Source organism: Glycine max, chromosome 13 (genome assembly GCF_000004515.6).
Source record: "Glycine max cultivar Williams 82 chromosome 13, Glycine_max_v4.0, whole genome shotgun sequence".
In the NCBI taxonomy this organism is placed as follows: domain Eukaryota; kingdom Viridiplantae; phylum Streptophyta; class Magnoliopsida; order Fabales; family Fabaceae; genus Glycine; species Glycine max.
Window position 1 is genome coordinate 33,099,780 of NC_038249.2, and position 25,346 is coordinate 33,125,125.

Genomic DNA, 25,346 nt, shown 5'->3' on the forward strand with positions numbered 1-25,346 from the left:
AGTTTCTTAAAGACTGAGGCCATAACCTCACCAGCTACCAACCCCTCTCTCTTTCACTATTTGGCTGTATTCTATTAGTCAAAACTACTATTGTTGATATGAAATGGAAAATTGTATTGAGCTAATGCGCAATATTGCAACAGAAGACATATTATTATTATCGTCATCAGGGGCAAAAGGGCATTTCATCACACAAATTCACCTTCCAAAACAAAAGGATAAAGTTCTTTTAAATTGTGCTTATTTGGAAAGTGCAAAAGCAATTCGTCTTAATGTACGTAGTAATATGAACTCGTTAAAATTTAATTTGATTTATTTTTTTAATTTGATCTTCTAATTTATAAAATTGATTATTTTTTAAAAAATATATATATATATTTTGGGACGGTTTTGAATCATTACAAAACTTAATTTTTATGATTTAAACCAAAAGATCAAATTCAATTTATTTAAGAAATTAAATAATAAAATTGAACTAAAAAAATTAAAAAATTAAATTAAATTTAAAAAATAAAAAACTAATTTAACTATTGAATTATCATATGATAAGATAAAACATAAAGATTAGCCTCTCAAAGTCCCAACTCATGCCCACATTTTAGAAAACATTCAAAGTGCATATTATTATTCGATTTCAATCACAATATTAGTATCAATGTGTCAAACAAAACATTCTTAAAATTTTCTAAAATTAACAATGGTAGAAGACTGGACTTGTGGTTCCAAAGCTTTGTAATTCACATTTTAACTTCGGAAAATAAAATAGCAATTCAATCATTTCAGTCCTAATCGATACAAATCAAAATCACATGGTTGTCATGTGATACCATCTATCTCGACATATATATATTTATATAATATCATGCATAAAAATGCATAATTAATTAAAATAATTTTATTCAATAAACATAAAAGAGTTCATATGGGTAAAAGATTCACATTTGCGTTCATCACCAAATTAAAAACATATCAAATAAGGGTATGAAACCTCTGGCCCAAAACAAGGTCATCCAATTTTTTACAAAAGAAACAAGTTAAACAACAAAATAACATAAACTAGCATGTTCAAAATATTATGCAAATAATACGGAAATACATGTCCTAATGTCACATCTTATAAGAGCATCGTGTTCCCGCGTCCATTAGCATGAGGTTCTCCATAACCATCCACCTAACCATCTGATCCCATGAACACAAAATTCAAGATCATTACAGAACCCAATCACAAATAACACACAGGAAGTGAACTATCACATTCCTAACTAAAATACGGATAAACAAATACATTATAAAAATATTTATCACATAATTCAACTTAATATAATCCATGCCACTTCACCACTTTATTATTTAAAACTCATTTTTTAATCACTAATCACATTACATATGAATCACACACTCAGTTTAAGACGTAACAACACTCACCAATTTCATAATAAACAATTCACAAACATTATGCAACAATTATACTAAGACTTAAGCCTGTATACAATATGATACCTTGTTAGTGAAAAACAACACGAGAATGCTTAAGAGTACAGAACAAGACACGTCACACAATGAGTATGGTAGGTCACTCTCACTAAGTAAAATCATAAGGTGACTAGTTAGAGTCACTCTGTTTTGCAAGAATGCTCCAATCATATGGGATCAAAATAGACTTAAAGGAATACTCAAACTGAGTGTATTTACCCCCAAGGCCTAGACTCTGAAAAATCCGTTAGGGCCTCACCTTCCTAATTAGGTTCAACCCCTAAAATAACTTTTGCACGCATACACTACTCATGAATTATATAATACCCAAGACCTCACACTTATTTTTAAATATATTTAACACAATGAGCTATAATTTAACGCATCGGGTTCCTAACTTATAATCCTACACTTTTCTCTTAACACCTCATCCATAAACATTTTTCTCATTGTAAACACCAATCAGGTTATTGTATAATTCATAATTCACAATACAAGTAATATCACCTCAAGTATTAACTACACACTTATTCACAACCAAATTTTATAGCCACAATTTTAATATATCACAACGTCACAATCCACCATCACATGTTTACGTGTATCTCACAAATAAACACATATTCAATTTATCCATTACACATAATTTCAATCACAATTTTCTGATCCCAATATAATAATTTATCACACTAATATAGTAAATCTTGTCCAAAATACAAACAAATTATACGAAAATGCTTCTCATACACATGGGAGTAAAACCCCTCAAACAATTTCACATAATCATATATGAAGAATTATAATACAATAAACATCTCAAAATAAACCTTAGTTTGATCCTCGAAAGATCCCTACATATGTTTATTCTAACACCAATTATGATAAATTTATCCTTTACCTCTAAGCGGGCTCATGTGTGTAGTTCGATATTCATAGCATAATCTCTAGCAGTTTTTTAAGATTCCCCAAACTTTTCCTCTATTTGCTCTCCCAGGATTTCCAAACACTAGAGAGAAAGAGAAAGAATTAGAGCCTTCATTGCACTGTTTGCGTGCGATGAACATTTCTCCCTTTACAAATATTATTTTACAAATCTCAATGGTGAAGATGTGTAAAAATTAATTTCAAACCTAGTGTTCAAATTTTATGATGATTCAATAGTTAATGAGTCTGAGATTGTATTTTTACTAGGATGGATTTTGAGTGTATGCAACAAAAATGAGAGCTACGTGCGAGGGACATTTATCTCACCATAGGTATTATTTCACAAATCTCAACAATGGGATGTGCAAAAATGAGTTTCGAACATGGTGTTCAAATTTCACAAAGATCCAACGATTAACGAGTTCAGGTTCGTAGTTTTATCGGGACAGTTTGAATGTATATGAGAAAAAGAGATGATTTTGGAAGAGGGAGGAGAGAATATAAATTTGAGAGGAAAAATAGGATAGAGATGTTTGGTAAATGTAAAAACTGACTTAATATGTTTATTTAGGGTACTCTCAGTTTATTAAAATTTCACAAAGATCCAACGGTTAACGAGTCCAAATTCGTAATTTTATCGGGACAATTTGAATGAATGTAAGAGAAAAAGAAATGATTTTAGGAGAGGGAGGAGAGAATACAAATTTGAGAGGAAAAAAGAGGGTAGAGATGTTTGGTAAATATAAATATAAAAACTGGCTTAATATTTCTATTTATAATTTGGGTACTTTTAATTTATTATTCATTCTATTTTTATTTTATTTTATTATTTTATAAATATAAACTCTATTTTACCCTATCAAATGAATAAATAAAATATTTTTTAATTTTCCTTTGTATCATTATTTTTACTAATTAAATTATTTTTCCTTATTTATTTAATTATAAAAACATCAATATTATTTTAAAACTTTATTTATTTTAAATAAAATATTTTTAATTTATTTTATAAAAAATAGGCTCTACATGCCACAAATTCAATGTTTTAAATGTGTTCATGGTATCAGGGAGGGTCATATCTCTAATATTGCTATTGGCTTGATTCCAAAGGATGACTTGGTTATTGGTACAATTCGATATAGCCAGCAAAGGAATTGATCAAAATTCAAAACAGCATGCACCGATATCAGTCTCTCATCCTCTTTCTCTAAACCATGCCTATATTCAATAGTATCAAAAGACAACAACAGCCATATCAAATGGAGAATACCTTAAATTTAAGACTTTTGTGTTATCTTTTTAAAAGATATATTTCATTTTTTTTCCACATATTACTTAATCTATTTATTTATAGTGTAAAAATATTTCATAAAAATATTTTATAAAATTTATGCAGACTAGGGGAAACATCATCTCACTTGAGTGTCCATATTTTTATTTTGTTATTGTGTTTCTTTATATTAATATTTGTTTTTTAATTTTCTTTTCTTGAAAGATGGGAATTTTTAAAATAATAATTTTTATTTTAAAAAATAAATAATTTTATTTTTCTTATTGTTGATTTTGAAATTATAAAAAGCCATTTTTAAAAATAGGTTTATAATTATGCGGCGTTTCCATAGTTTTTTCTGCTTTTATATTTCTAAGATTTATTAATTTTTTTAAAACAAATTATTAATTTTTTATATTTTCAATCAAGTAGTCTTTTAAACCAATAAAAAAAAAGAAACTAAGATAAGATTGGTAGTGATTCATAAGACATGCATATGGAAAATACATATACTATGTTTGTTAAGATATGGAAAATACATATACCATGTTAAGACATGGAGATGAGGTGAGGATAAAGAAAGAGTCAGAGCATTACAGGTTATTGGTTTTCTAAATCTTATTAATATTTGAAAACTAAATCTTATTTTATTAATCGGTTTTCTAATGTGTTCAACTATCCATACAAGAGTAATTAATTACTTAATTTTGCCTAATTTAAATTAAGACTTATTTGTACTATTTCAGTCAATTTAATTATTATCTTTTTCTTATTTAAATTAATTGATTAATTTCCAATCAAAATAATACCAATCTATCTCTCTCATTTATTAAATTGTTTTATTTCCAATAATATTTTCCCTCAAAAGAATATTTTTTCCTATCTATGAGAAAAATAAAATAATATTAAATTTTCATAATTATATTTATGGATTTTTTATTCATAATTATATATATTTTATTGAGATAAGTTATCCTATCTTATCATGTTGAATTCAAAATTACTAAACAGATTACTATCGAAAAAATAACAAATTGCTAAACAGATTCCCTTTTAATTCTTTTCAAACAATTTTTCCAAATTTGTTCTACAAAACTGATTGACGAGAGTAACACGTCAATTAAATATGGGAAATTTACCCATTTTTTTTATATAACGAGCCTAACCTCTCTTCGTTATTTTTATTTTTTATTTTTAAAATATTGAAAACAATTACCTAAAATATTCGGAGGACTCTTCTGATCAAACAAATATATGTCAGTAAAGTTGTTTTTTTTTTTTTCAAATCCAAAAAAATTCTTATTCATTTATACATAGGTAATCCATTAAGCATTGCACAGAAGGGAGGATTAAATTAACCTGTTTTTCAATTTGTTGTCAAGCCATTTCATCCACATGAGTGTTCTATATCAAAAAAAATTTAAAATTTTTATCGAAACCATTTCATTAGGCCTTTGAAAACTGATTTCACCCACTCATAAGGGCTGTCGTATTCCAGTTCCATGGAGTGGATCACGCACCAACTACAAGGTATTTCAAATGCTCACTTTTCTTTTCCTTTCCTTTTTCTTTTTTTTTTTTTTGAAAAATATTATTATGTTGCAAAAATTATTAAGAGGAAAATGCTTGCGCAACATTTTGGGTTCATGTACAGAAAGGAGGATGAGACGACGTATGAGGATAAGAAAAACTAGACAAGCTTATGGTAAAAATGAAGACAACGAGGACTGGATCAGTGAGTTTATTTCTTTCTCTATTTTTTTTTTGAAGAATAATATGTTGGGAAGTTTTATTAAGAGAAAAAGCTTGACTTTTTGTGTTCATGCATAGGTGAGAGAGAAGTTGATGGTGAAACTGAGGACGATGGGGACATGATCAGTGAGTTTTTTTTGTTTTGTTTTGTTTTTTGAAAAATAATATGTTGGAAAAATTTATTAAGAGGAAAAGCTTGAATTTTTGGGTTCTGTATAGGTGAGAGGAAAAGAAACATTAGAGAAGTTGATGCTGAAAATGAAGACAACGGAGATAGGATCGGTGAGTTTTTTTTTTCTTTTGAAAAAATAATGTTTGAAAAACCATTAAAGAGGAAAAGCTTGACTTTTTGTCTTCATGCATAGGTAAAAGGAAAAGAAACATTAGAGAAGTTGATGCTGAAAATGAACACAATGGAGACAGAATCAGTGAGTTTTTTTCTTTTTGAAAAATAACATGTTGGAAAAACTATTTAGAGGAAAAACTTGACTTTTTGTGTTCATGCATAGGTGAGAGGAAAAAAAACATCGCTAGAGAAGTTGATGGTGAAAATGAAGACCACAGGCCAGACAGGATCAGTGCCTTGCCTGATAGCCTTCTGTTCCACATGATAAATTTTATGGACACAAAATCTGCTGTTCAAACTTGTGTCCTGTCTAAAAGATGGAACGACCTTTCCAAATGTCTCACTAATCTCACATTTAATTCTGATCTCCCAAGCGAAGGCCTGGATAGAAGTTTTAAGAAATTTGAGTCTTGGGTTTTGTCTAGTCGCGATGACTCATATCCCCTACTTAATCTTACCATTGAGAGTTGGATCGATGCTGATGTTCAAGATAGGGTCATAAAATATGCTCTGTTGCACAATGTCCAGAAGTTGAAAATGAATATAAATTCAACAACCTATAGACCCAATTTTAAGTCCCTCCCTTTAATCTTTCGCAGTCAGTCTTTGACATCTCTTGAGCTTTCCAATAAGTTGAGCCCTTCTAGGTTAAAACTTCCAAAATCTCTATGCTTGCCTGCATTGAAAAGCTTGCATCTTGCATATGTTACATTCACCGCAAGTGACAAAGACCGTGTTGAGCCCTTCTCAAACTGTCATGTGTTGAATACTTTGGTCCTGAGAAATTTTTCTTTGAGTGCACAAGTCCTCAGCATATCTAATTCTACCCTTTCCAGTTTGACAATATTTGAAGGACAAGCTTGTTCAATTGTGCTTTCTACTCCAAATCTTAGTTCTTTTTCCATCACGGGTTCGGTTGGTCATCAACTCTCCTCCACATCCGATCTTTCTTTTCTTGGAGAAGTAAATATAAATATTTACATGCCTTGGAGTGAGACGAGTTTGGATGGAAAAAGTTCAATCATCATAAAATGGCTGGGAGTGCTTGCAAATGTAAAGATATTGACAATTGGTTTGTGTGCCATTCAAACAATACTACATGTAAGTTAAAATATAGTATGCTTTTGCCTCTTTTATTTATGTGCTTACATGTCTGCATTCATGTGACAAAAGGTTCTGCCGGTACCCAATATTGCATTTCAAAACATTCATTTAAAAATGTCTCTAATTCACTTTATTTGTGTAGGATCTCTTAAATCCCACTTCTATCAGAACTCAACCTCCGAAGTTTGTTAGATTGGAGTCGTTGAAAGTGAAGGTGGGCAACCCTTTATCTACCAAAAACACATCTGATGAGAAAGTAACCCGAGCAGTGGAGTACTTGCTTCAAAACTCTCCAATGCCCAGATTTGATATAATAAGAAGTGCTTAAATGATATCCCTGCTTAACTCTTTAGGTAGAGTTTTACGCAGTATCCAATTTTTGTCTATTTTATGCTTCCTTTCTTTTTGTCTTAAATACTTTTTTTACAGCTACTTGTAGGTTGCTGCTATATTCTAAGTGCCTGGTTTATAACGGATGTTATAGATTTATTTTATTTGACTTTGACAAATGGAAAATTTTAAACTTAAGAAACTTATGCTCTCCAAAAATAAATTATATTTTATTCTTGTAACTGCATAATGGTAAACTGTGCTTAGTTTTAAAATCAATATATACACATTAAACCTATGTATAAAATTATTGTTCATATATATACTTATGTAAACAAAGCTCTTTAAAGGTTGAGACCATATTCCCACCAGCCACCAACCCTCTATTAGTCAAAACTATTGTTGATATGAAATAGAAAATGTATTGAGTTGATGAGCAATATTGCAACTGCAGGCATATCATTATTATTATCATATGGGGGGAAAAGGCATTTCATCACACGGGGATATCTATATTATTACTACTACAATCCATTTCTTAAGATTAATAGAACCAACCCATATGTTTGTGTCTATCAATCACTTCATAGCATCAATAATATCAGCAATTTCTACCACTTTTTTTTTTTTTTTTTATGCACAGCATTTTCTACTTCAGTGCTGTATCAGATTGCTTACCACATTGCAGAAGCAACTGACCCTTTTAAATTCACAGAAACACGAAAACTTCCATAAAATAATGTTGTACACAAGGTATATTCCTTTTTTTTTTGTGTGTGTGAACACAAGGTATATTCCCTACCATTTATAATTTTAAACAACCACATACCAATTTATAACATTTCAGCCTTCCGATTCTACTTCTACTTTGCTTAACTACTGACAGGTAACAATGTTTTCAAATAATCTCGCAATTGGATTATCATATGATACTTGTGATAAGACAAAGCATAAAGATATAGGCAGTCACAGCATGCCCACATTTTAGAAATAATTCAAACTGCATATTACCATTCGATTTGAATCACAATATTAGTATCAATGTGTCAATATACATTCTTAAAATTTTCTGAAATAACAATGGTGGACTTGGGGTTCCAAAGCTTTGCATTTCACATTTTTATTTCAGAAAATAAAATAGCAATCCAATCATTTTATTCTCAGAAATAAAAGTAGTCGATACAAATCAAAATTATATGCTTGCCACAAATGTCAGTCTCACAGACACAGTTCAATGCTTTACATGTGTTCATGGTCTCCGGGAGTGTCAGATCTCTATTGCTATTGGCTTGGTTCCAAAGGACGAATTGGTTATTGATACAATTCGATATAGCTAGCCAGCTAAGGAATTGATCAAAACAGCATGCACCCATATCAATCTCTCTTATTCTCTTTCTCTGAACCATATGCCTAAACTCAATAGTATCAAAAGACAACAACAGCCATAGTAGAACGCATCACATGGAGAAAGCCTTAAATTTAAGATATTGCTTAGAAGCATGTTATTAAAAAACTGATATGTGAGATCCTTATGAGGAAAACCATTGCATTAGTTTTATTTTATATGTTAAGATCAGAGATCATATACTCCTTCAACACTAGGGAATGTTGACTCCTTAGCTAAGAAGTAGTCACGAGTCACAACGCGTCACTAGAGATAGAATCCAAATTTATGTCCCAGTTCACATTGGTACCTCTCCGCATACTTTATATTATTCACTTATTTTCTCTTCTATTTTATTCTCATTTTTTATTTTTATTAGATTATTTATTATATCTACCATTTATTTATTTTCTCTCTATCTCTATCTTTTTTTCTACCCATACGTGTAACATTCCATTTTTCATAAATTAATTTAAAAATAATTGTTATTTGTAAATAAATAGAGTTTTAGAAAAATGATGAGATTTTTATAATTAAATAAATAAGGAAAAATAAACATATTAAAATGATGGTTTAAGAGAAAATAAAAAAGATATTTTATTTATTCATTTGATAGGAAAGAAAATATAGTTTCTTTTTATAAAATAATAAAAATAAATGAATGAAGTAAATAATAGGCTTTGAATACCCCTATCTATAAATAGAGACATCTTAGGCCAAATTTTGAGACTTTCATCTCAATTTTGTTTTCCACTCTCTTCTCCTAAAATCCTATCTTTTTTTCGCATACCATCAAATCTGTCTCATAAAAATAACGATCTCAAACTCATTCACCGTTAGATCATCGTGAAATTTGAGCACCAAGTTCGAAAATCATTTTCAAACATTCTCACCATTGGGAATTACGAAAAGATATCGGAGTTGAGAGAAATACCCTTTTTCGTCATAGTTTTTTCTTTTCCTATAGAAACCCAAAGTTGTCTCAGTAAAACTACAATCCCAAACTTGTTAACCGTTGGATTGTCGTGAAATTTTGATATGTGGTTTGAGATTAATTTCCAAACATTTTCACTGTTGGGGTTTGCAAAATAATGTTTGTGGATGGAGAAATACTCATTACATGTAGACAGTGGAATGAAGGTTTCAATCCCTTCTCATCTCTCTAACGCTTGGAAACCTTATCAGAGCAATCAAAGGAAAAACTTGAGGAATCTCAAAAAATTGTTAGAGATGTTGCTATCGCTATCAGAATATACACGTGAGCCCGCTTAGAAGTAAGAGATGAGTTTATCGCAACTGGGGTTAGAATGAACATGTGTAGGGATCCTTAGAGGATTAAATTGAGGTTTATTTTGGGATTTTTATTAAATTATAATTTTTCCTTTACGATTATAAATACAATATTGTTGTGTTTTATGTATCAATTGATGTTCTGATGAGAATTAATTGATAAATTTGAGTGCTCTTGATGTTTTTGTGTTTTGACCCATGATTTTGATATAATTGTATGAAATTATTTGATGGATTTTACTCCCCATGTTAGGATAAACCTTTTGTATAAATTGTTATTTTGAGATTATGAAATGGTGATTCAAATTGTGAGTATGTGATAAATTGAACCTGTGAATAATGGTGAAATACATGTGTATTGAGATGAGATGTGTGTATTGAGTTGTGAGCTATGAATTGTGCAATCACACAATTGTAAGATCCTTTAAAAACGATGAGTATTGTGATGGGATCCACTGTGGGAACCCAACGAGCTTAATCACAAGCGTGACAAGTTAAAATGATTTTAAAAATAATTGAGTAGTTGCGTGTATTGCATAGTTCATAGGTAAAGGGTGTATGATTCATGAGTTGTGATAACATGCTATTTTGGGATTATACCATTGTGATTGAGACCGATTATATGTGATAAATTGAGTATGTATTGACTCGTAATATATTAGTGCATTAAGATGTTGTGTGCATTGAGTTGTGAGCTATGAATTATACAATCACACGACTATAAGATCCTTTAAGGGCGACGAGTTAATGCTAAAACCCTTTAAGGGCGACGAGTTAATGCTAAAACCCTTTAAGGGCGACAAGTTAATGCGCGACGAGTATTGTGATGGGAATCACTGTGGGGGGCCCGATGAGTTTAATCACAAGTGCGACGAGATAAAACTATTTTGAGAACAATTGAGGAGTCGTGTGTTTTGTACAGTTCATAGATAGAGTCTGTATGCTAAAATGTTTTCTGGGTTGGACCTGAATCAGGAGGGAGAGGCCTTGACGGACTCTTCGGAGTGTAGGCCTTGGGGTAAATACACCCGGTTTGAGTGCTCCTTTAAGTCTATGTTGATCCCATATGGTTGAAGCATTCTCGCAAAACAGCATGACCCTGACTGGTCTCCCTATAATTACATAGTGAGAGTGACCTGACTTATTAGTGTGTGGTTTATCTTGTCATGTACTCCTAGGCGCCCGACGAGATTTTTCACTGACATGATACCACATTGCATATAGGATTGAGTCTTAGTGTATCTGTTGCATAACGTTTGTGTATTGATCGATATAGTGATATTGTGTTTTAATCGTTGAGTATGTGAATGTTGTGAAAACGAATGAGACATGTGATGTTATGATGTGATGTTGCGCGATAAAGTGATGAAATAACGTGAGCTATGCTTAAGTAAGCTGTATTTTATTTATATGATATTTATACCTACATGTTGTCTTGTTTCTATCCATTAGTTAGGAATGTGATAACTCACTTCCCGTGTGTTGTTTGTGTTTGGATCCTGTGATGATCTCAAACCTTATGTTTGTGGAAGTAGATGAATAAGTAAATGACTATGAAGAACCTCATGATAAAGGACACGGGAACACAATGCTATGATAGGATGTGACATTAGAGTATAAGTTTCTATATTAATTGCATGAAATCTTGGACAACCTTGTTTTGAGTTGAGATTATTTATTATTTATTTGGATAAGTTTTATTATGATGTTAGAAAAATGAACGTGAGCCTTTTACCATTTTGAAAGGCTTGTATTTAAATGTGTTTTAAATTTTTTTAATTAAATTTGATTTCTTATTTTTCATTATTAGTACATATATGTGAGGGTACATATATGTGAGGGAAGAAAGTGTCATAATAGGCTCCATTTTTTTAGTGTACCTTGTTTATTTTTCTTTCCCAACTTTTTTGGGTAGCTTTAGACAACAAAGAAACATGTAATTCAAAACTCAAGTTTTCAAGACTTAGAAATAATGATGAAGTATTATTTACAAAATATTTAATATTATTTTAGACTACAATGTGAAGCATTATTGAAAGTTTAAATACTCCTTTTTTTTATAAAAATATTTACATTCCTAATATATAAAATTATTGAGAGTTAATATACGGTTAATACTTGAAGGTTGAGTCATGTATTACTTTAATTTCTAAGAGTTTTCTATTATATAAATTAGTCTTTTCTTCGAAGAATTAAAATGTGTATTAACTCAATAACTGATTATATTTGCGTATTTGCCATAAAATTGATGAGTTTAATTAAATAAAAAATGATTTTTATTATGTGCTCACAATTATATAAGAATATAAGAATTAAATACATGTTATTATATATTGAAATTACTTATATATATATATATTCATTTTTTATCTATCTATTTTTTAAAGAAAACTTAATTATTTCTTTTGTTTTTTAGAGTTTAATCATTGACTTGTTGAGTCGCTGTAGGTCTTCCGTACATGGATACCAAATCAGCATTCCGTACAATAAATGCTTTTGCACGCGTAAGCATTCTACACGTCAAAAGAGACCGTTTATTCGTGGAAGGTGATGGATAGTTCATGCGTATCAATGATGAATTAGTGATTCGGTTAGTGTTTATTTTGTAAATTATTTAATTGTATAAAAATAATTGGATTTAAAATTTAAATTTAAGTCATTTACAAAACTTGATATAATAATTAATAGATAATTTAATATTTTAAATATACTAACTAGATTCCAAATTATGTATGAAATTTTTTTATTTGATCGAGATAAAATTAATTTCAATAAGTTTACTCTTTTTACAGAAGACTATTTTTTAATTGTGAGTTGGAAAATATCCACTCTATGTAAAGAATTAATTTTAAATCAAATAAATTTTATTTTTCAAAAATATGTTTAAAATTTGATAAGAGATATATTAATTTTTTAACTAAAAGAATTTTTAGGCAGTCAAACGTGCTTTTGAAAATAAATTTATTTATCACAACCTAATTAACATGCATAAAAAAATAATTGCATAAGAAAACTGAACCTTCTTCTATCGGAACATGAATTAAATAGTTAGAGATTACTTTTAAACTTTTTTTTAAAACGCACTAGGACTTGTCTCAAAGTTATTAACTTATTCATTATCATAATCCATATTAATATTTAAAGCATTGCGTATAAATTACTAAGAAAGTATTAACGAAAAAAAATGCACATATACTAATTTGCAAGATTTTTTGGAATTAAACTTTTTGTCACCATTTTTTTATGATGTAATAAAAAAATTTCTTCTTGAGAATATGGGTGTTTCCAGCCCACTTTGTTCGCTCGCTTAAGATGTAGTGCGTGATTATTATTGATCTAATTTTTTTTTTACATATAATAAGAATTAAATAGAGATTTTTCTGTTAAATAAATTATTTTCAGTTATGTGTAATTCTTTGAGTTATTCTGATACAATTAATAAATTTTTATATATTTACTTTAAATTTTAAAAATACATTAATGATCAATAGTTTTTTTTTACAATTTAATGATCAACAATTAATAGAATATTATAAGTTGTTTTCAATTACACTTAATAGCCAACAAAAGAAGTTAAATAATAATAAAAGAAATAATATTTTGTAGACACCAAAAGTTAGCCAACATCATAAAAAAGAGACACAAAAGACCAGATATTGTAATAATATAATAAATTATATAAATAAAATAAATAGAGGGAAATGAAAAATATTAAATAAGTGTCTATATACTTAGTTAAGGTATCACGTCTTATGATTATAGTAATAGTAAAAAAAAAAAAAAAAAGACTTTACTAACGAACGATGGGACACCAGCAAAAAGAAAGAACCGACGACCGAAAAGAATGGCCGGTAACTTCCTTAACAAAGGGGTAACTTAGCACTGAAGACACTACTAGAAAAATAGCTTTTTACGACGGTTATTAAGTGCTTTTAACGACGGTTGTAAACCGTCGTTGTATATAACGTCGTTGAAACACAACTGCTTTTTACGACGGTTATTATAATAACCGTCTTTGAAATTTAGAACAATTCAAAGACGGTTATTACGTAATAACCGTCTTTGAATGTAGTGTCTAGTTCAACATTCAAAGACGGTTATTATGTAATAACCGTCTTTGAATGTTACATCTGGGTTGACATTCAAAGACGGTTATTACATAATAACCGCCTTTGATTGTTACATCTCTTCGAAATTCAAAGACGGTTATTACGTAATAACCGCCTTTGAATGTTACATCTCCTCGAAATTCAAAGACGGTTATTATGTAATAACCGCCTTTGAATGTAATGCCTGGTTCAACATTCAAAGACGGTTATTATGTAATAACCGTCTTTGAATGTTACATCTGGGTTGACATTCAAAGACGGTTATTACATAATAACCGCCTTTGATTGTTACATCTCTTCGAAATTCAAAGACGGTTATTACGTAATAACCGTCTTTGAATGTAGTGTCTGGTTCAACATTCAAAGACGGTTATTACATAATAACCGCCTTTGATTGTTACATCTCCTCGAAATTCAAAGACGGTTATTACATAATAACCGTCTTTGAATGTTACATCTGGGTTGACATTCAAAGACGGTTATTACATAATAACCGCCTTTGATTGTTACATCTCCTCGACATTCAAAGACGGTTATTATGTAATAACCGTCTTTGAAAGCAGTGATTTGACATTTGAATTCAAGGTATGAAAATCATTATGTTAATTTTCAAATTCAATTGAAATTCATTACAAAGGTTGATTCAATTTGCACTCACTGAACCCTGTCTAATGTATTCTAACACTTAGATACCAGATCATCATCAAATTCATATGCTCATCACATTTTCCACAAATAAAATTTGGTTAGATATCTTAATCACTCATAACCCATCTTTTCAGCAGAACTTTTAAGCATACATGATATCAGAATAAAAAAACAAATTGCAATTGGAATATCCTTACACTCATGAAACCACTAAATAGTAAGTGTAGTTACTTTCTATAGTGTTCATCTTTAAGATAGTAAGGAGCTTGAAAAGAAGCATGATTAAAGTAACAGATACCAAATCACAACCAAACCAATGTCTATCAATTAAAGACACACACACACTATTTCTGCTGCTATGACATGAAGCCTTCAGAGCACTGCCTTCACCCTTCCCTTTGTGATGTGCAAAAATCATCAATAAAAATCTTTTCAACTTAAATTTTGAAACAACTATGATATGAGAAGTGGTACCAATCAAATTTATCTAATATCATGCTAGTAAATAGTTATGCCTTCAGTAACAAGATTATGCCTGTTTCATAAGTGACAATTTTAGCATGAAGACTATGCATATGTGAACCAGTGGGCCTTTATTTGCATCACCCTTCTATGTATTTAAGTTCACAATTCTCAGGCTTGTGTTGAAAGAATATTAAAGAAGCACATTTAGGTATACAACAAATGTCTTCTCATTTCCCCAACTGTGCCTACCAAATGATAAATGTAATATGTCAAACCAAACTACCAAAGGTAACCCAACATGAAAATGAGCAAATATGGCATCCATTTGAAGACAGACACAGACAAATAGATTCAAACACAAGTCAACCTGTTTTGAATTCACTTCTTGGTCCTCTTTAGGCTTGTCACTCATCACTTTCCACTGCAACTGCAACAAAGCCCTTTGCCTGTCTTCCTGCAATATATTCCAAAGAATAAATATAATAATAAAAATTATGACAACAAATTAATTTATCATATCAGGGTATTCCATACTTTGGATTTTTTGAAGATGCAACTCCTCTTCCAGCTTCCGACACTCATCTTCAAGTTCACACCTCAATGCTTTGATCTGAGCTTCATGATCATTCCTCATAAACATTGTTTTCTACATACAATTAAGATATGAACAGGTGAATAAATTTCTATAAAAATTTTGGCTTTGACAAACATACGTGTGTGGCACCTCTCTCAATTCATTTTCAGCTTGCAGTTGGGTACGCTTTAGCTGTTCGTTGTGTTCAGCTATGAGGCTTGCTTGCCTCTTGTCATGCTCCTGCTTCATTTGAGTAACCTATAAATTGAGCAGGAAAAATCAAGTGACCTAGTGGCTGGAAGTTTTTAAACTTAATGTTAATGAAATTTCATAAAAAAGGAAAGTGATGATGCGATAACATCCCCACAACTTAGTACATACCCATTTAAAGAAAGGTATAAAGGACTATAATAGTCAAAGACAAACTATAATGAACTTAGACCAATTTAAATTTTCACATGTAAATTTTGATACATTTAAATAACAGATTTGATTTTACTAATTATTACTATCAAGAACAAATTATCCAAAAAGCTTAAGTTCATAGGTGAAGATACATGAATGATTTTATTTTACATCTTTAACATGCCTCTCATGCAAGAGCCTTTTGGACATTAAGTGTGGATAATGCACAAGTCCACATATGATCTACCTTGGTTGAAATTTAACGTTTTATTAGAAGAATAAGAGTATAAAGGATTGAACTCTAGACCACATAGTCAGAGAATTTCATACCATGTCATTAACAAACTATCCAAAAAGCTCAAGCTGCTAGGTAACGATACATGAATGACTTTATATTGCATCTCTAACAAATACTAATCAGAAAGCAACTTTATTTAAAAAATGGTTTTTTCAATTAATTAGAACATTAAGTAATTAAAAATATAACTAAAGACAAATCAGAACACTTATAATCCCATGTAATAGAATGCAATGATAGAATATTTGTAATAGAATGCAATGATAGGTAACGATACACTTAAAAATATAACTTGGTTCTGCTTGATAAAATTGTATTATTTAGTATCTTCAAGGAACATTCAATCTTTTTTGCACGCAGATACATTTGTAACTCATGTGATTGAAAATAAAATTATAATACCATGTTCTCGTGAAGCTTTGTAAACATGGTCTGAAACTAGTAAATGGGGCAAAATTAGAAAATGCACAGACTGAAAATTCAAATATGAAGCCAACTGCATACTTGGTGAGTGCAATGGCAATTTCTATTGTCTATGATTCAAGCATGTTCATAAAATATATATTTATAGGAATGGAGGGAGAAACTATATTGATTTTGACTAAAAGTATATATCCAAAAGATTTAATGTCATAAAGCAACTTTTTTTTATTAAAATCGTTGAGAAACTAATTCAAACATTGGGAAGGAACTCAGTGACAATCATATCAATGAATACACTGATACAGTTCATATCTGGGTCCTTTGAAACCATGGTCACACAGAGTAAAATTGCATCAACAACAACTCGTTAAATAACTACACAATTGTGAGATGGAAAGCATGTTAAATATATTGAGACTGTTTAGACCATGTTAATTAGTTATATGATAGGACTGTGTTCTATTTTTAAAATACTGATACCAAATACTGATACCAAAGTCAACAAGAGTTGTTTAATACATGCAGAAATAAACAAAGAGCAAACATGTCAAGCCTGTGAGAGCTTGTACTGGCAAATAGTAGTGCATCAAGTACTACCTTCCAGACAAACCTCTATTCTTGTATAGCATTCTACGGCTGCAGATTTATTCCTAGCGTTCAACTGAAAATTCCATTAAAATAAATGAAAAATGGAGACTTTTCAAGAGCCTAAACAAGCATCTAAACAAAGTAACATCTTATAGTGTGGTAACATATATGCAACTGCATTTCATGTGTCGTACTTATAGTCAAAAGCTTGAATAATGTTTTTAAGTTTGAGAATCAAAAAGCATTTTGGGGCCAACCAAAAAAACATATGAAGATACTTTCACCAATGAAAAGTCAAAATGCCTAATCAATGTGACAACTTACAAGTGTCCTTAGAATATAAGCCATCTTATATAATAAAAGAATCTCCATAAACTAGTAGGAGGCAAATGGAACAGAAATGGTTTCTAATGTAAAATTGTGAAAAACTTGTGAATAGCTCTCTCTTTAGACATTTTTTGATTCCACCTATTTAATTTATGAAGAGAGAGATAGACACAAACTTTTAAGATGACCTTGTCATGAGAAAATATCACATGGGATAATCCATTCATGATCAGAGTAATCATTTTCTTCGTGGGATAATGGAGTTAGCTTGACCATGATCTCATCAAACTTAATGCACACACAATAAAGGCATTACGTAAGTAATACATATATATAGTCAACAAGCACAATTTGTCAATTTCAGTTCATGTATATAAATATATTGCAAGGTGAATAGAGTTCATATGTTCATGAAATCCAAATGATCAACTCGTGGTAACACCAATTGCACCTTGATAATCTCTACAAGCTGGTCCAGTGCATTTTCGCCAGGTAATAAGGGCTTTAAAAAAATTCCATTTGTGTGTCAGATGGCACTAGGCAGTAAATTGTTATTTAATATGAGACTATTTACACCATTTTAATAACAAAAGAAAAGCAATAACATAAACCTGGCCCAAAAGCAGCTCAGCAAGGACACAGCCAGCTGACCAAATATCAATTGAAGTAGTATACTCAGTGGCACCAAACATAAGTTCTGGTGCCCGGTAGAAAAGTGAACATATATGTGATATATTAGCTTCACCTTTGACCTGATCACACAAAAATCCCAAGTAAACAAGAAATGTCAGTTGGAAAAACATGGAAAAATATGATCCTCGATATTGTAATAGGAGTCACAATGCAAAAGCTCATAAACACATAATTTTAATGTATATAAATCATATAGAAACCTCCAAAACACACAACAATGGATGGATTACCCAAAAGGCCCTAAACAAAGCAATATCAAAAACCAAAACTGGCTAGTCTACCAAAACACCAAAACAAAATCATATAAAAAAATTACAATGTAACAAGATAAAATGTTGAAACACACACACGCACACATATGATGATGCACACAAAAAAAGTGTTTGTACTGAGAATGAAATCAACATACCAGCACTTTTGCACTTCCAAAATCACATATCTTAACCTGGTGTGTAAGAGGGTCAACCTAGAGAATACACAAAATGACATCAGAGCAGGAAATAGTTCCTACTATTCGGAAAGAAAGTCCTAATAATAATTTCCATTCAGCAAGAGCATATAAGCAAACCAGTATATTTTGAGGCTTCAAATCTTTGTGGCAACCTCCAGGAACAGTGTGGATATAAGCCAGCCCCCTGAAAATCTATATGTGCACCACAGACCTGTATCAGGATGTGAAAAGATAAAAACAGAACCTTCTCAATCACCCGAAACTTTGAGGCATACCTGGTGCATGTAAAGTTTTACATAAATAAGTGGCATGCTCTGATTAGTATTACTATAGAACTTTGAGACTCGATACATAGACTCTGGAACATATTCCATCACCAAATTAAGAAAAAGTTCATCTGCACTTGTAGTGGAAAAGAAACGATGCTTCAGAGAGATCACATTTGGATGATCCATCAAGTGCATTAACTGTAGCTCACGATTCTTATATCTTTTGTCCAGTAAAACCTTCTTAATGGCCACTGGCTCGCCAGTTTCCAAGCATTTAGCCTAAGATGAAAGGAAAAAAAAAAGAGTGAGAAAAACTGATGTGGCATTCGTATCAGATAATTAATTTAAAACAATTATAGGCATTGAACAAAAGGGATTTTAAGGGTTCAGTGCGAGAGTCCAATTATAGTTAATCAAATCACCATTGATATAATTAAATAACACCAAACTTAGTTCATTTTTCTTATTCGTTTTCAACCACACTAATGGGAAAGGTTCAAGTATGAAAAGAAAATGAATTCATCAAAGCATAAAACATTAAGCCATATGATGTGATATCAGTGTGTGCAGTACGTGCAAGTTATTCCATTCTATGATTCTATACAAACCAAAGTTGTCCTAATCTTGGAATCTCAAAGACTAAAGAGAAGTAGAGTTATTATTCGACGAGGACATGAGAAATGGGAGAATACAGTGACCAAATCAAAAAAGAATAACAAGATAAAAATTACTAAAACTTTAACCAAAAAGAATAGAATAATTAAAGATTTAAAGGAGTGAGGGCGATAAGGCTAGCCAGTGTAGATATGCACACCAATAGCAACAAGAAAGATGGTAATGAGACCAAAGAAGATGATTGTGTGGACCAAGATAGACACTGCCCTGGTTTGCATGTTCCCAAACTCCACCACTTTGCTCTTCCCTGGCAATTGAAACAGAAGACCAGGGCTTAGCAACACAAACAACACCACTGCTATCACCATTGGACCCCAATCCGCCATTATATATATATATATATATATATGTGTGTGTGTGTGTGTGTGTGTGTGTGTGTGTGTGTGTGTGTGTGTGTGTGTGTGTGTGTGTGTGTGTGTGTGTTATGAGGGATTACTTGCTTCTTGCTCCTTAATTTACAACACAGACAAAGGTATATTAGACAATAGAAAGCTAGCTAGCTAGCTATACAACGTTATACACATGATCTAGTAGTGTTCAATCAATATTGCTAGTAATATAGGGAAATTGAAGATGATCGATCTTAGAATAAAAAAAATCCAAGCGAATGGAAATTGAATAGGCATAACTCAAGCAAGAAATAAATTAGAAAGAGCTACCTAGCTAGCTAGCATCAACTAAATAAAGAAATAGCTTAATTTCGTTTAGGTGCATGCCATAGTCAGTGCTGTGGTGGGGTGCATTATTGAGTGATGTTTAAGCAAGCAACCATATACGTGCCAGCATATCCTAAATCTAGTGTTTTGGTGTGGCTTTTCATTAATGGAACTTGCTAGCAAGATAAGATCGAATCAATTGATTTTTTTTGTCTCTGTAGTTGAAAAGCGACTAATGAATAACATATTTGTGTTGAGTAGGTGGACACGTTACCCTGTAGCCTCAGCAACGAGATTAATTAAATTATTTTCTTGTTTGTATAAGAGAAATTAAGAGTTTTGAGATTTGATGGACATCTTTTAAGAAATAAATAGAAATTGATATAAAAAAATTTATTATTTAAAAAGGATGTAATGAAAACAATATGTAAATACAACAATCTATGTGAATTTATCGTATATTTAATCAAAGATATTACACAAATAGATGGGGACTAAGTTTATTCTTTGAATAATTTATTTTATTGGGAAAATAAGCTATGTATTATCAATTATAAAATGGTTTTATACAATCAATTCATCATAAATTTATTGAGTTTTATAATAATCACTTTAAAATTATTATTAATGACAATTTTTTATTGATTAATATCATTTATGACTATTAAACTCTATTTTATTTAATAACTAGTTATATGTGTAATTTTAATAGTTCAATCATTAAATATTTTAATATTATATCAACTACGAATGCACACCAAATTTATAATAAATTAGACACTTATAATTAGATCATCTTGTTAAAGTAGTTACTATTACAAAGTTGAATAACGTATATTGATACTATTACAAAGTTGGAAGACAATTCCAAATGACCCAGTCCCCACAATGCATTCTGCCATGTAACTTTTAGTCTAAAAGAATCATCAACATAAACATAAAATTTTCAAAGATTTAGCATGGATCAGAGGTGAAATAATCTAAATCCCATAGCATTTAAAAATCAAAGTTACATTTTTAACAAACTCGGTATCTAAAAAAAATAATCTTAATAGCTCTTTTCTGGAAAAATGGGTTTAACAAAAGAAGTCAAGAGAGTGTTTCTGTTTTTCTCATTTGCTGCTCCCAGGCTCTTTCCCTAGCAATGTCTATAAATATTACTCAATTCTCATGAAAACAGCATTCTTACTCGATCACTCCTCACCTTAACTTTTACACTGTCTTTTGCTTTCAATTCCTTCAAAGTTCTTTCTGTTGTGTCACATAACCTCACTAGAAAATGGGAGAAGGAACCTTTCGCTTTGGCCTTGATCATGCCACTCCAAAACCCGAGCCAAACGAGGCCAAACATGTTGCACCCATTGTGTCCTCTTACAACGAGCGCATACGTCCTGTTCTTGATGCTGTCGAGAACCTGAGGCGCCTCAACATCACCAAAGAAGGGATACAGCTTCCAACCATAGTTGTTGTTGGTGACCAGTCTTCTGGAAAATCCAGGTAACATTTTGTTTGATTTTTTTACTTGTTATGCAAATGCAGTAATACATATAAATATGCAGTGGTGTAAAATTATTTTCCAATATAAACTAATCACAAATCATGATATGTACGGCTTTTAAGTAGGTTTTTTTACAAGTCGATGAATTTTTTATGTATAAAAAAGATGAATTTTTTATGTATAAAAAAATTTAATGATAATGTAAAAAATTTCTTGCTCTGGTTTCAATTACTCCCTTCAATCTCAATGATAAACAAACAAAATATATATTTCACAGTTTTGAAAAAGAGTAGTGAATTTATTATGTATAAATTTTTTTAATGATAATGTAAAAAATTTTCTTGCTATGGTTTCAAATATAAATAATAAAAATCTCAAATTTTTTATTTTAAATATAAACAAATTACTTATATCTTATTTATTGAGACTCTTCAAAATACTTTTCATTTAATAAGATGAAAAGCTTTTTTATACTTAATATCAAATTTTAATAAGAAATAACTTAGAAAAAATATTTATTTTTTAATTGAAAATAACACACTTGAAATTAATTACTTTTTTTCAAAACTGTGAAATATATATTTTGTTTGCTTATAATTGAGATTGAAGGGAGTAATTGCATTTTTTTTTTCTTAACACTATATGACACTTAATCCTCTATGACTATGAGACAAGATTCTTGTAAAATACTAGTGTGTGAATCTAAAAGACCTATACCTCAAAATAAATTAATTAAATAGTGAATCAAAGTTAATTAAATAATCCACTAAACTTCATTGATGTAATTGTTTCATTTTCCAAAACAGTGTCCTAGAATCTCTGGCTGGAATCAGCTTACCCCGTGGACAAGGTATCTGCACAAGGGTTCCCTTGATCATGAGGCTCCAAAACCACTCACTTCCCAAACCCGAGTTGGTGCTAGAGTATAATGCCAAAATCGTGTCCACAGATGAGGCTCAAGTCTCTGATGCTATCCGAGTTGCCACGGATGAGCTTGCAGGGGGTGGGAAAGGAATTTCCAACACCCCATTAACTCTTGTGGTGAAGAAGGACGGTGTTCCTGATCTCACTATGGTTGATCTTCCAGGCATCACTCGCGTGCCAGTTCATGGTCAACCTGAGGATATATATGACCAGATTAAGGATATAATTATGGAGTATATAAGGCCTGAAGAGAGCATCATTCTCAATGTTTTATCTGCCACTGTTGATTTCTCTACTTGTGAGTCCATTAGGATGTCACAAGGTGTTGACAAAACCGGTGAGAGGACTCTTGCTGTGGTCACAAAAGCTGATAAGGCTCCTGAGGGCTTGCATGAGAAGGTAACTGCTGATGATGTCAACATTGGACTTGGCTATGTTTGTGTCAGAAATCGCATTGGGGATGAGTCCTATGAAGATGCTCGAGCAGAAGAAGTCAACCTATTCAGGACTCATACACTTTTGTCCAAAATAGACAAGTCCATTGTGGGGGTTCCAGTTTTGGCACAAAAGCTGGTTCAACTTCAAGCGGCTAGTATTTCCAAAATACTGCCTGAAATTGTTAAGAAGATCAACGACAAGCTCGGTTCTCAGCTTTCTGAGCTGGACAAATTCCCCAGGAAACTTACTTCTGTGCCTAATGCAATGTCTGCTTTCATGCATATCATTGGGTTGGCAAAAGAGTCACTGAGGAAGATTCTTCTCAGAGGAGAATTTGATGAGTACCCTGATGACAAGCACATGCATTGCACTGCTCGCCTTGTTGATATGCTGGATCAGTACTCAAATGATCTTTACAAGGGTCCTGAAAGTGATGCTGGTGAGAAGTTTTTGATGGAAGAAATTAAGGTTCTAGAAGAAGCCAAGTGGATTGGGCTCCCAAACTTCATGCCACGCAGTGCTTTTCTTACCCTCTTACAGAATAAAGTGAGAGCAATTTCAAGCATGCCAATTGAGTTCACAGTCAAGGTGTGGGACTATCTTGAGGAAGTGGTGGTTGCTGTTCTGAAGCGTCACTCAGAACACTACCACCAACTTCAGACAAGTACAAAACGAGCAGGGAAGAACCTCATTGCTAAGATGAAGGAGAATTCTATGAAATATGTGATGGAGGTTGTGGAAATGGAAAAGCTAACTGATTACACTAGTAATCCTGAATACATGAGTGAGTATAACGAGCTAATGGCCAACCAGGATGAATTCGTGGAGAAAGTTAATACAGGCAACTATCATGAAGTTGCCCTTGATGGTTTTGAGCAGGCGATTAAGGTTGGTCATCTGAGTCAGTACTCAACTTTACTTCCGCAGGCATTTGACTTGAAAATGAGACTGAGAGCATACTGGAAGATTGTGCTTCGGAGGCTGATCGACGGCACTGCCCTGCATCTGCAACTCAGCATTTTCAACCTTGTTGACAAGGATCTGGGAGATGAGATTGTGAAGGATATGATGTCTCCATATGCAGGTGGAATTGAGAAGTTGTTGGAGGAAGCTCCTTCAGTTTCAATGAAGCGTGACAAACTCAATAGGAGCATTAAAGTTCTGAGAGAAAGCAAAGAAGTCGTGGCTAACATAATGGACAAAATTTCTAGCTATGATGATTAGAGCTCAGAATCTACCTTTTTTTTTCTCTTCATGTTTCTGTGATTTTGCTAATTATGCTGCAGCTATCTAAGGTTAAGCTAGTGGGTGTTATATATAAATATATATGGTACTAGACTACTAGTCCTCTAATATCATCATAGGTGGTTTTAAGGCCCGGTCCGCTGCCTTGTCCATTCTCAGTTTTCTGTTTTCTGTTTTCTGTATTCTGTTTTAGAATGTATTTTGGAAATGAAATATGTTCCACAAAAATTCCTGTTTTCTGTTGTGCCACCGCTCTCCCTCTGTCTTGTGCGTTGCCGACATGCCTCTCCCTCTCGGCACTGTCCTTGTTCCTCTCGTACGGTGCTCTCATAGGTCCAAACCTAATTCTCTCTCTAATCCCGTTCTCCCTCCATCAATCTGCTTCTCCCTCTGCCGCGCCGCCGCTCCCGATCTCCATCTGGTTCGCTGGTCTGCCCCTACCTTTGCCAACTTATAAGTTATAACAGCTTCTAAAATTTTGAAACTGATACTCAACACTTAAAACTGAAACTGAGTTTAGTTTTGAATAATTTCGAAACTGGAAACAGAAAACCACTCCGAACTTGTTGAAGTATATGTTCTGGTTGTATAACTTTTACTGTATTCAATTTGTGTTTTTGTGGACTCCAAAGATCAAGGCACTTGAGGTTTACAATAAATAATGTGTTGAAGTTTTATCCTTGTTCTTTGAAAAACTCTAGTGGATTCCTGCAAAATGACTTAATTGAACTCCTAAATATTGTATTGCTTGTTTCCTTCTGTTTATTTTCCAACAATGTTCCCTCCG

At 31.7% G+C, this 25,346-nt stretch overlaps 4 protein-coding genes across 9 annotated transcripts; 2 read left to right on the forward strand and 2 right to left on the reverse strand.

Annotated features, from left to right (window-relative positions):
• Positions 1-4,940: 4,940 nt before the first annotated feature.
• LOC100796222 (putative F-box protein At1g58310) lies at positions 4,941-7,432 on the forward strand. The gene is made up of 7 exons (XM_006594465.4): positions 4,941-5,197; positions 5,322-5,402; positions 5,498-5,545; positions 5,639-5,701; positions 5,785-5,847; positions 5,929-6,866; positions 7,012-7,432. The coding sequence occupies exons 1-7, from the start codon at positions 5,170-5,172 to the stop codon at positions 7,195-7,197; spliced, it is 1,407 nt and encodes a 468-aa protein (XP_006594528.1). The 5' UTR covers positions 4,941-5,169; the 3' UTR covers positions 7,198-7,432.
• A 7,772-nt stretch (positions 7,433-15,204) lies between these two features.
• LOC100817372 (shaggy-related protein kinase eta) lies at positions 15,205-21,096 on the reverse strand. Of its 4 annotated transcripts, none has more exons than XM_041008302.1 (10): positions 20,458-21,091; positions 19,938-20,045; positions 19,130-19,402; positions 18,972-19,046; positions 18,813-18,869; positions 18,322-18,462; positions 18,162-18,212; positions 15,820-15,927; positions 15,630-15,741; positions 15,205-15,549 (listed from the first exon to the last, which is right to left on the reverse strand). In XM_041008302.1, the coding sequence occupies exons 3-10, from the start codon at positions 19,316-19,318 to the stop codon at positions 15,500-15,502; spliced, it is 783 nt and encodes a 260-aa protein (XP_040864236.1). In that variant the 5' UTR covers positions 19,319-19,402; positions 19,938-20,045; positions 20,458-21,091; the 3' UTR covers positions 15,205-15,499. The 4 variants fall into 4 exon arrangements, with proteins under 4 accessions (XP_040864236.1, XP_040864237.1, XP_006594531.1 ...); XM_041008303.1 differs by lacking the exon at positions 20,458-21,091 and adding an exon at positions 20,235-20,375; XM_006594468.4 differs by lacking the exon at positions 19,938-20,045 and having other exon boundaries at positions 20,458-21,096.
• Positions 19,625-20,340, reverse strand: LOC102664775 (uncharacterized). 3 transcript variants are annotated; one of them, XM_041008304.1, is made up of 2 exons: positions 20,207-20,340; positions 19,625-20,138 (listed from the first exon to the last, which is right to left on the reverse strand). In XM_041008304.1, the coding sequence occupies exon 2, from the start codon at positions 20,122-20,124 to the stop codon at positions 19,915-19,917; it is 210 nt and encodes a 69-aa protein (XP_040864238.1). In that variant the 5' UTR covers positions 20,125-20,138; positions 20,207-20,340; the 3' UTR covers positions 19,625-19,914. The 3 variants fall into 3 exon arrangements, with proteins under 3 accessions (XP_040864238.1, XP_040864239.1, XP_006594529.1); XM_041008305.1 differs by having other exon boundaries at positions 19,625-20,146; positions 20,201-20,322; XM_006594466.3 differs by having other exon boundaries at positions 19,625-20,163; positions 20,222-20,316.
• A 193-nt stretch (positions 21,097-21,289) lies between the features above and the next one.
• Positions 21,290-24,808, forward strand: LOC100797278 (dynamin-related protein 4C). Its single transcript, XM_003541636.5, has 2 exons — positions 21,290-21,951; positions 22,759-24,808. Exons 1-2 carry the CDS (start codon positions 21,734-21,736, stop codon positions 24,536-24,538), a joined length of 1,998 nt encoding a protein of 665 aa, XP_003541684.1. The 5' UTR covers positions 21,290-21,733; the 3' UTR covers positions 24,539-24,808.
• Positions 24,809-25,346: the final 538 nt, after the last annotated feature.

Excerpts from the sequence above, each read along its gene's own strand:
- LOC102664775 (XM_041008304.1), bottom strand. The coding sequence starts at position 20,124 with ATGGCGGATTGGGGTCCAATGGTGATAGCAGTGGTGTTGTTTGTGTTG.
- LOC100817372 (XM_006594468.4), bottom strand. The coding sequence starts at position 19,318 with ATGCACTTGATGGATCATCCAAATGTGATCTCTCTGAAGCATCGTTTC. Across the intron at positions 18,213-18,321 it reads CTGAGCTGCTTTTGGGCCAG|CCCTTATTACCTGGCGAAAA; the intron begins GTTTATGTTATT and ends ATTTTTTTAAAG. Across the intron at positions 15,550-15,629 it reads GCATCTTCAAAAAATCCAAA|GAAGACAGGCAAAGGGCTTT; the intron begins GTATGGAATACC and ends AATATATTGCAG.
- LOC100797278 (XM_003541636.5), top strand. The coding sequence starts at position 21,734 with ATGGGAGAAGGAACCTTTCGCTTTGGCCTTGATCATGCCACTCCAAAA. Across the intron at positions 21,952-22,758 it reads CAGTCTTCTGGAAAATCCAG|TGTCCTAGAATCTCTGGCTG; the intron begins GTAACATTTTGT and ends TTTCCAAAACAG.
- LOC100796222 (XM_006594465.4), top strand. The coding sequence starts at position 5,170 with ATGGAGTGGATCACGCACCAACTACAAG. Across the intron at positions 5,198-5,321 it reads GATCACGCACCAACTACAAG|AAAGGAGGATGAGACGACGT; the intron begins GTATTTCAAATG and ends GTTCATGTACAG. Across the intron at positions 6,867-7,011 it reads CCATTCAAACAATACTACAT|GATCTCTTAAATCCCACTTC; the intron begins GTAAGTTAAAAT and ends TTATTTGTGTAG.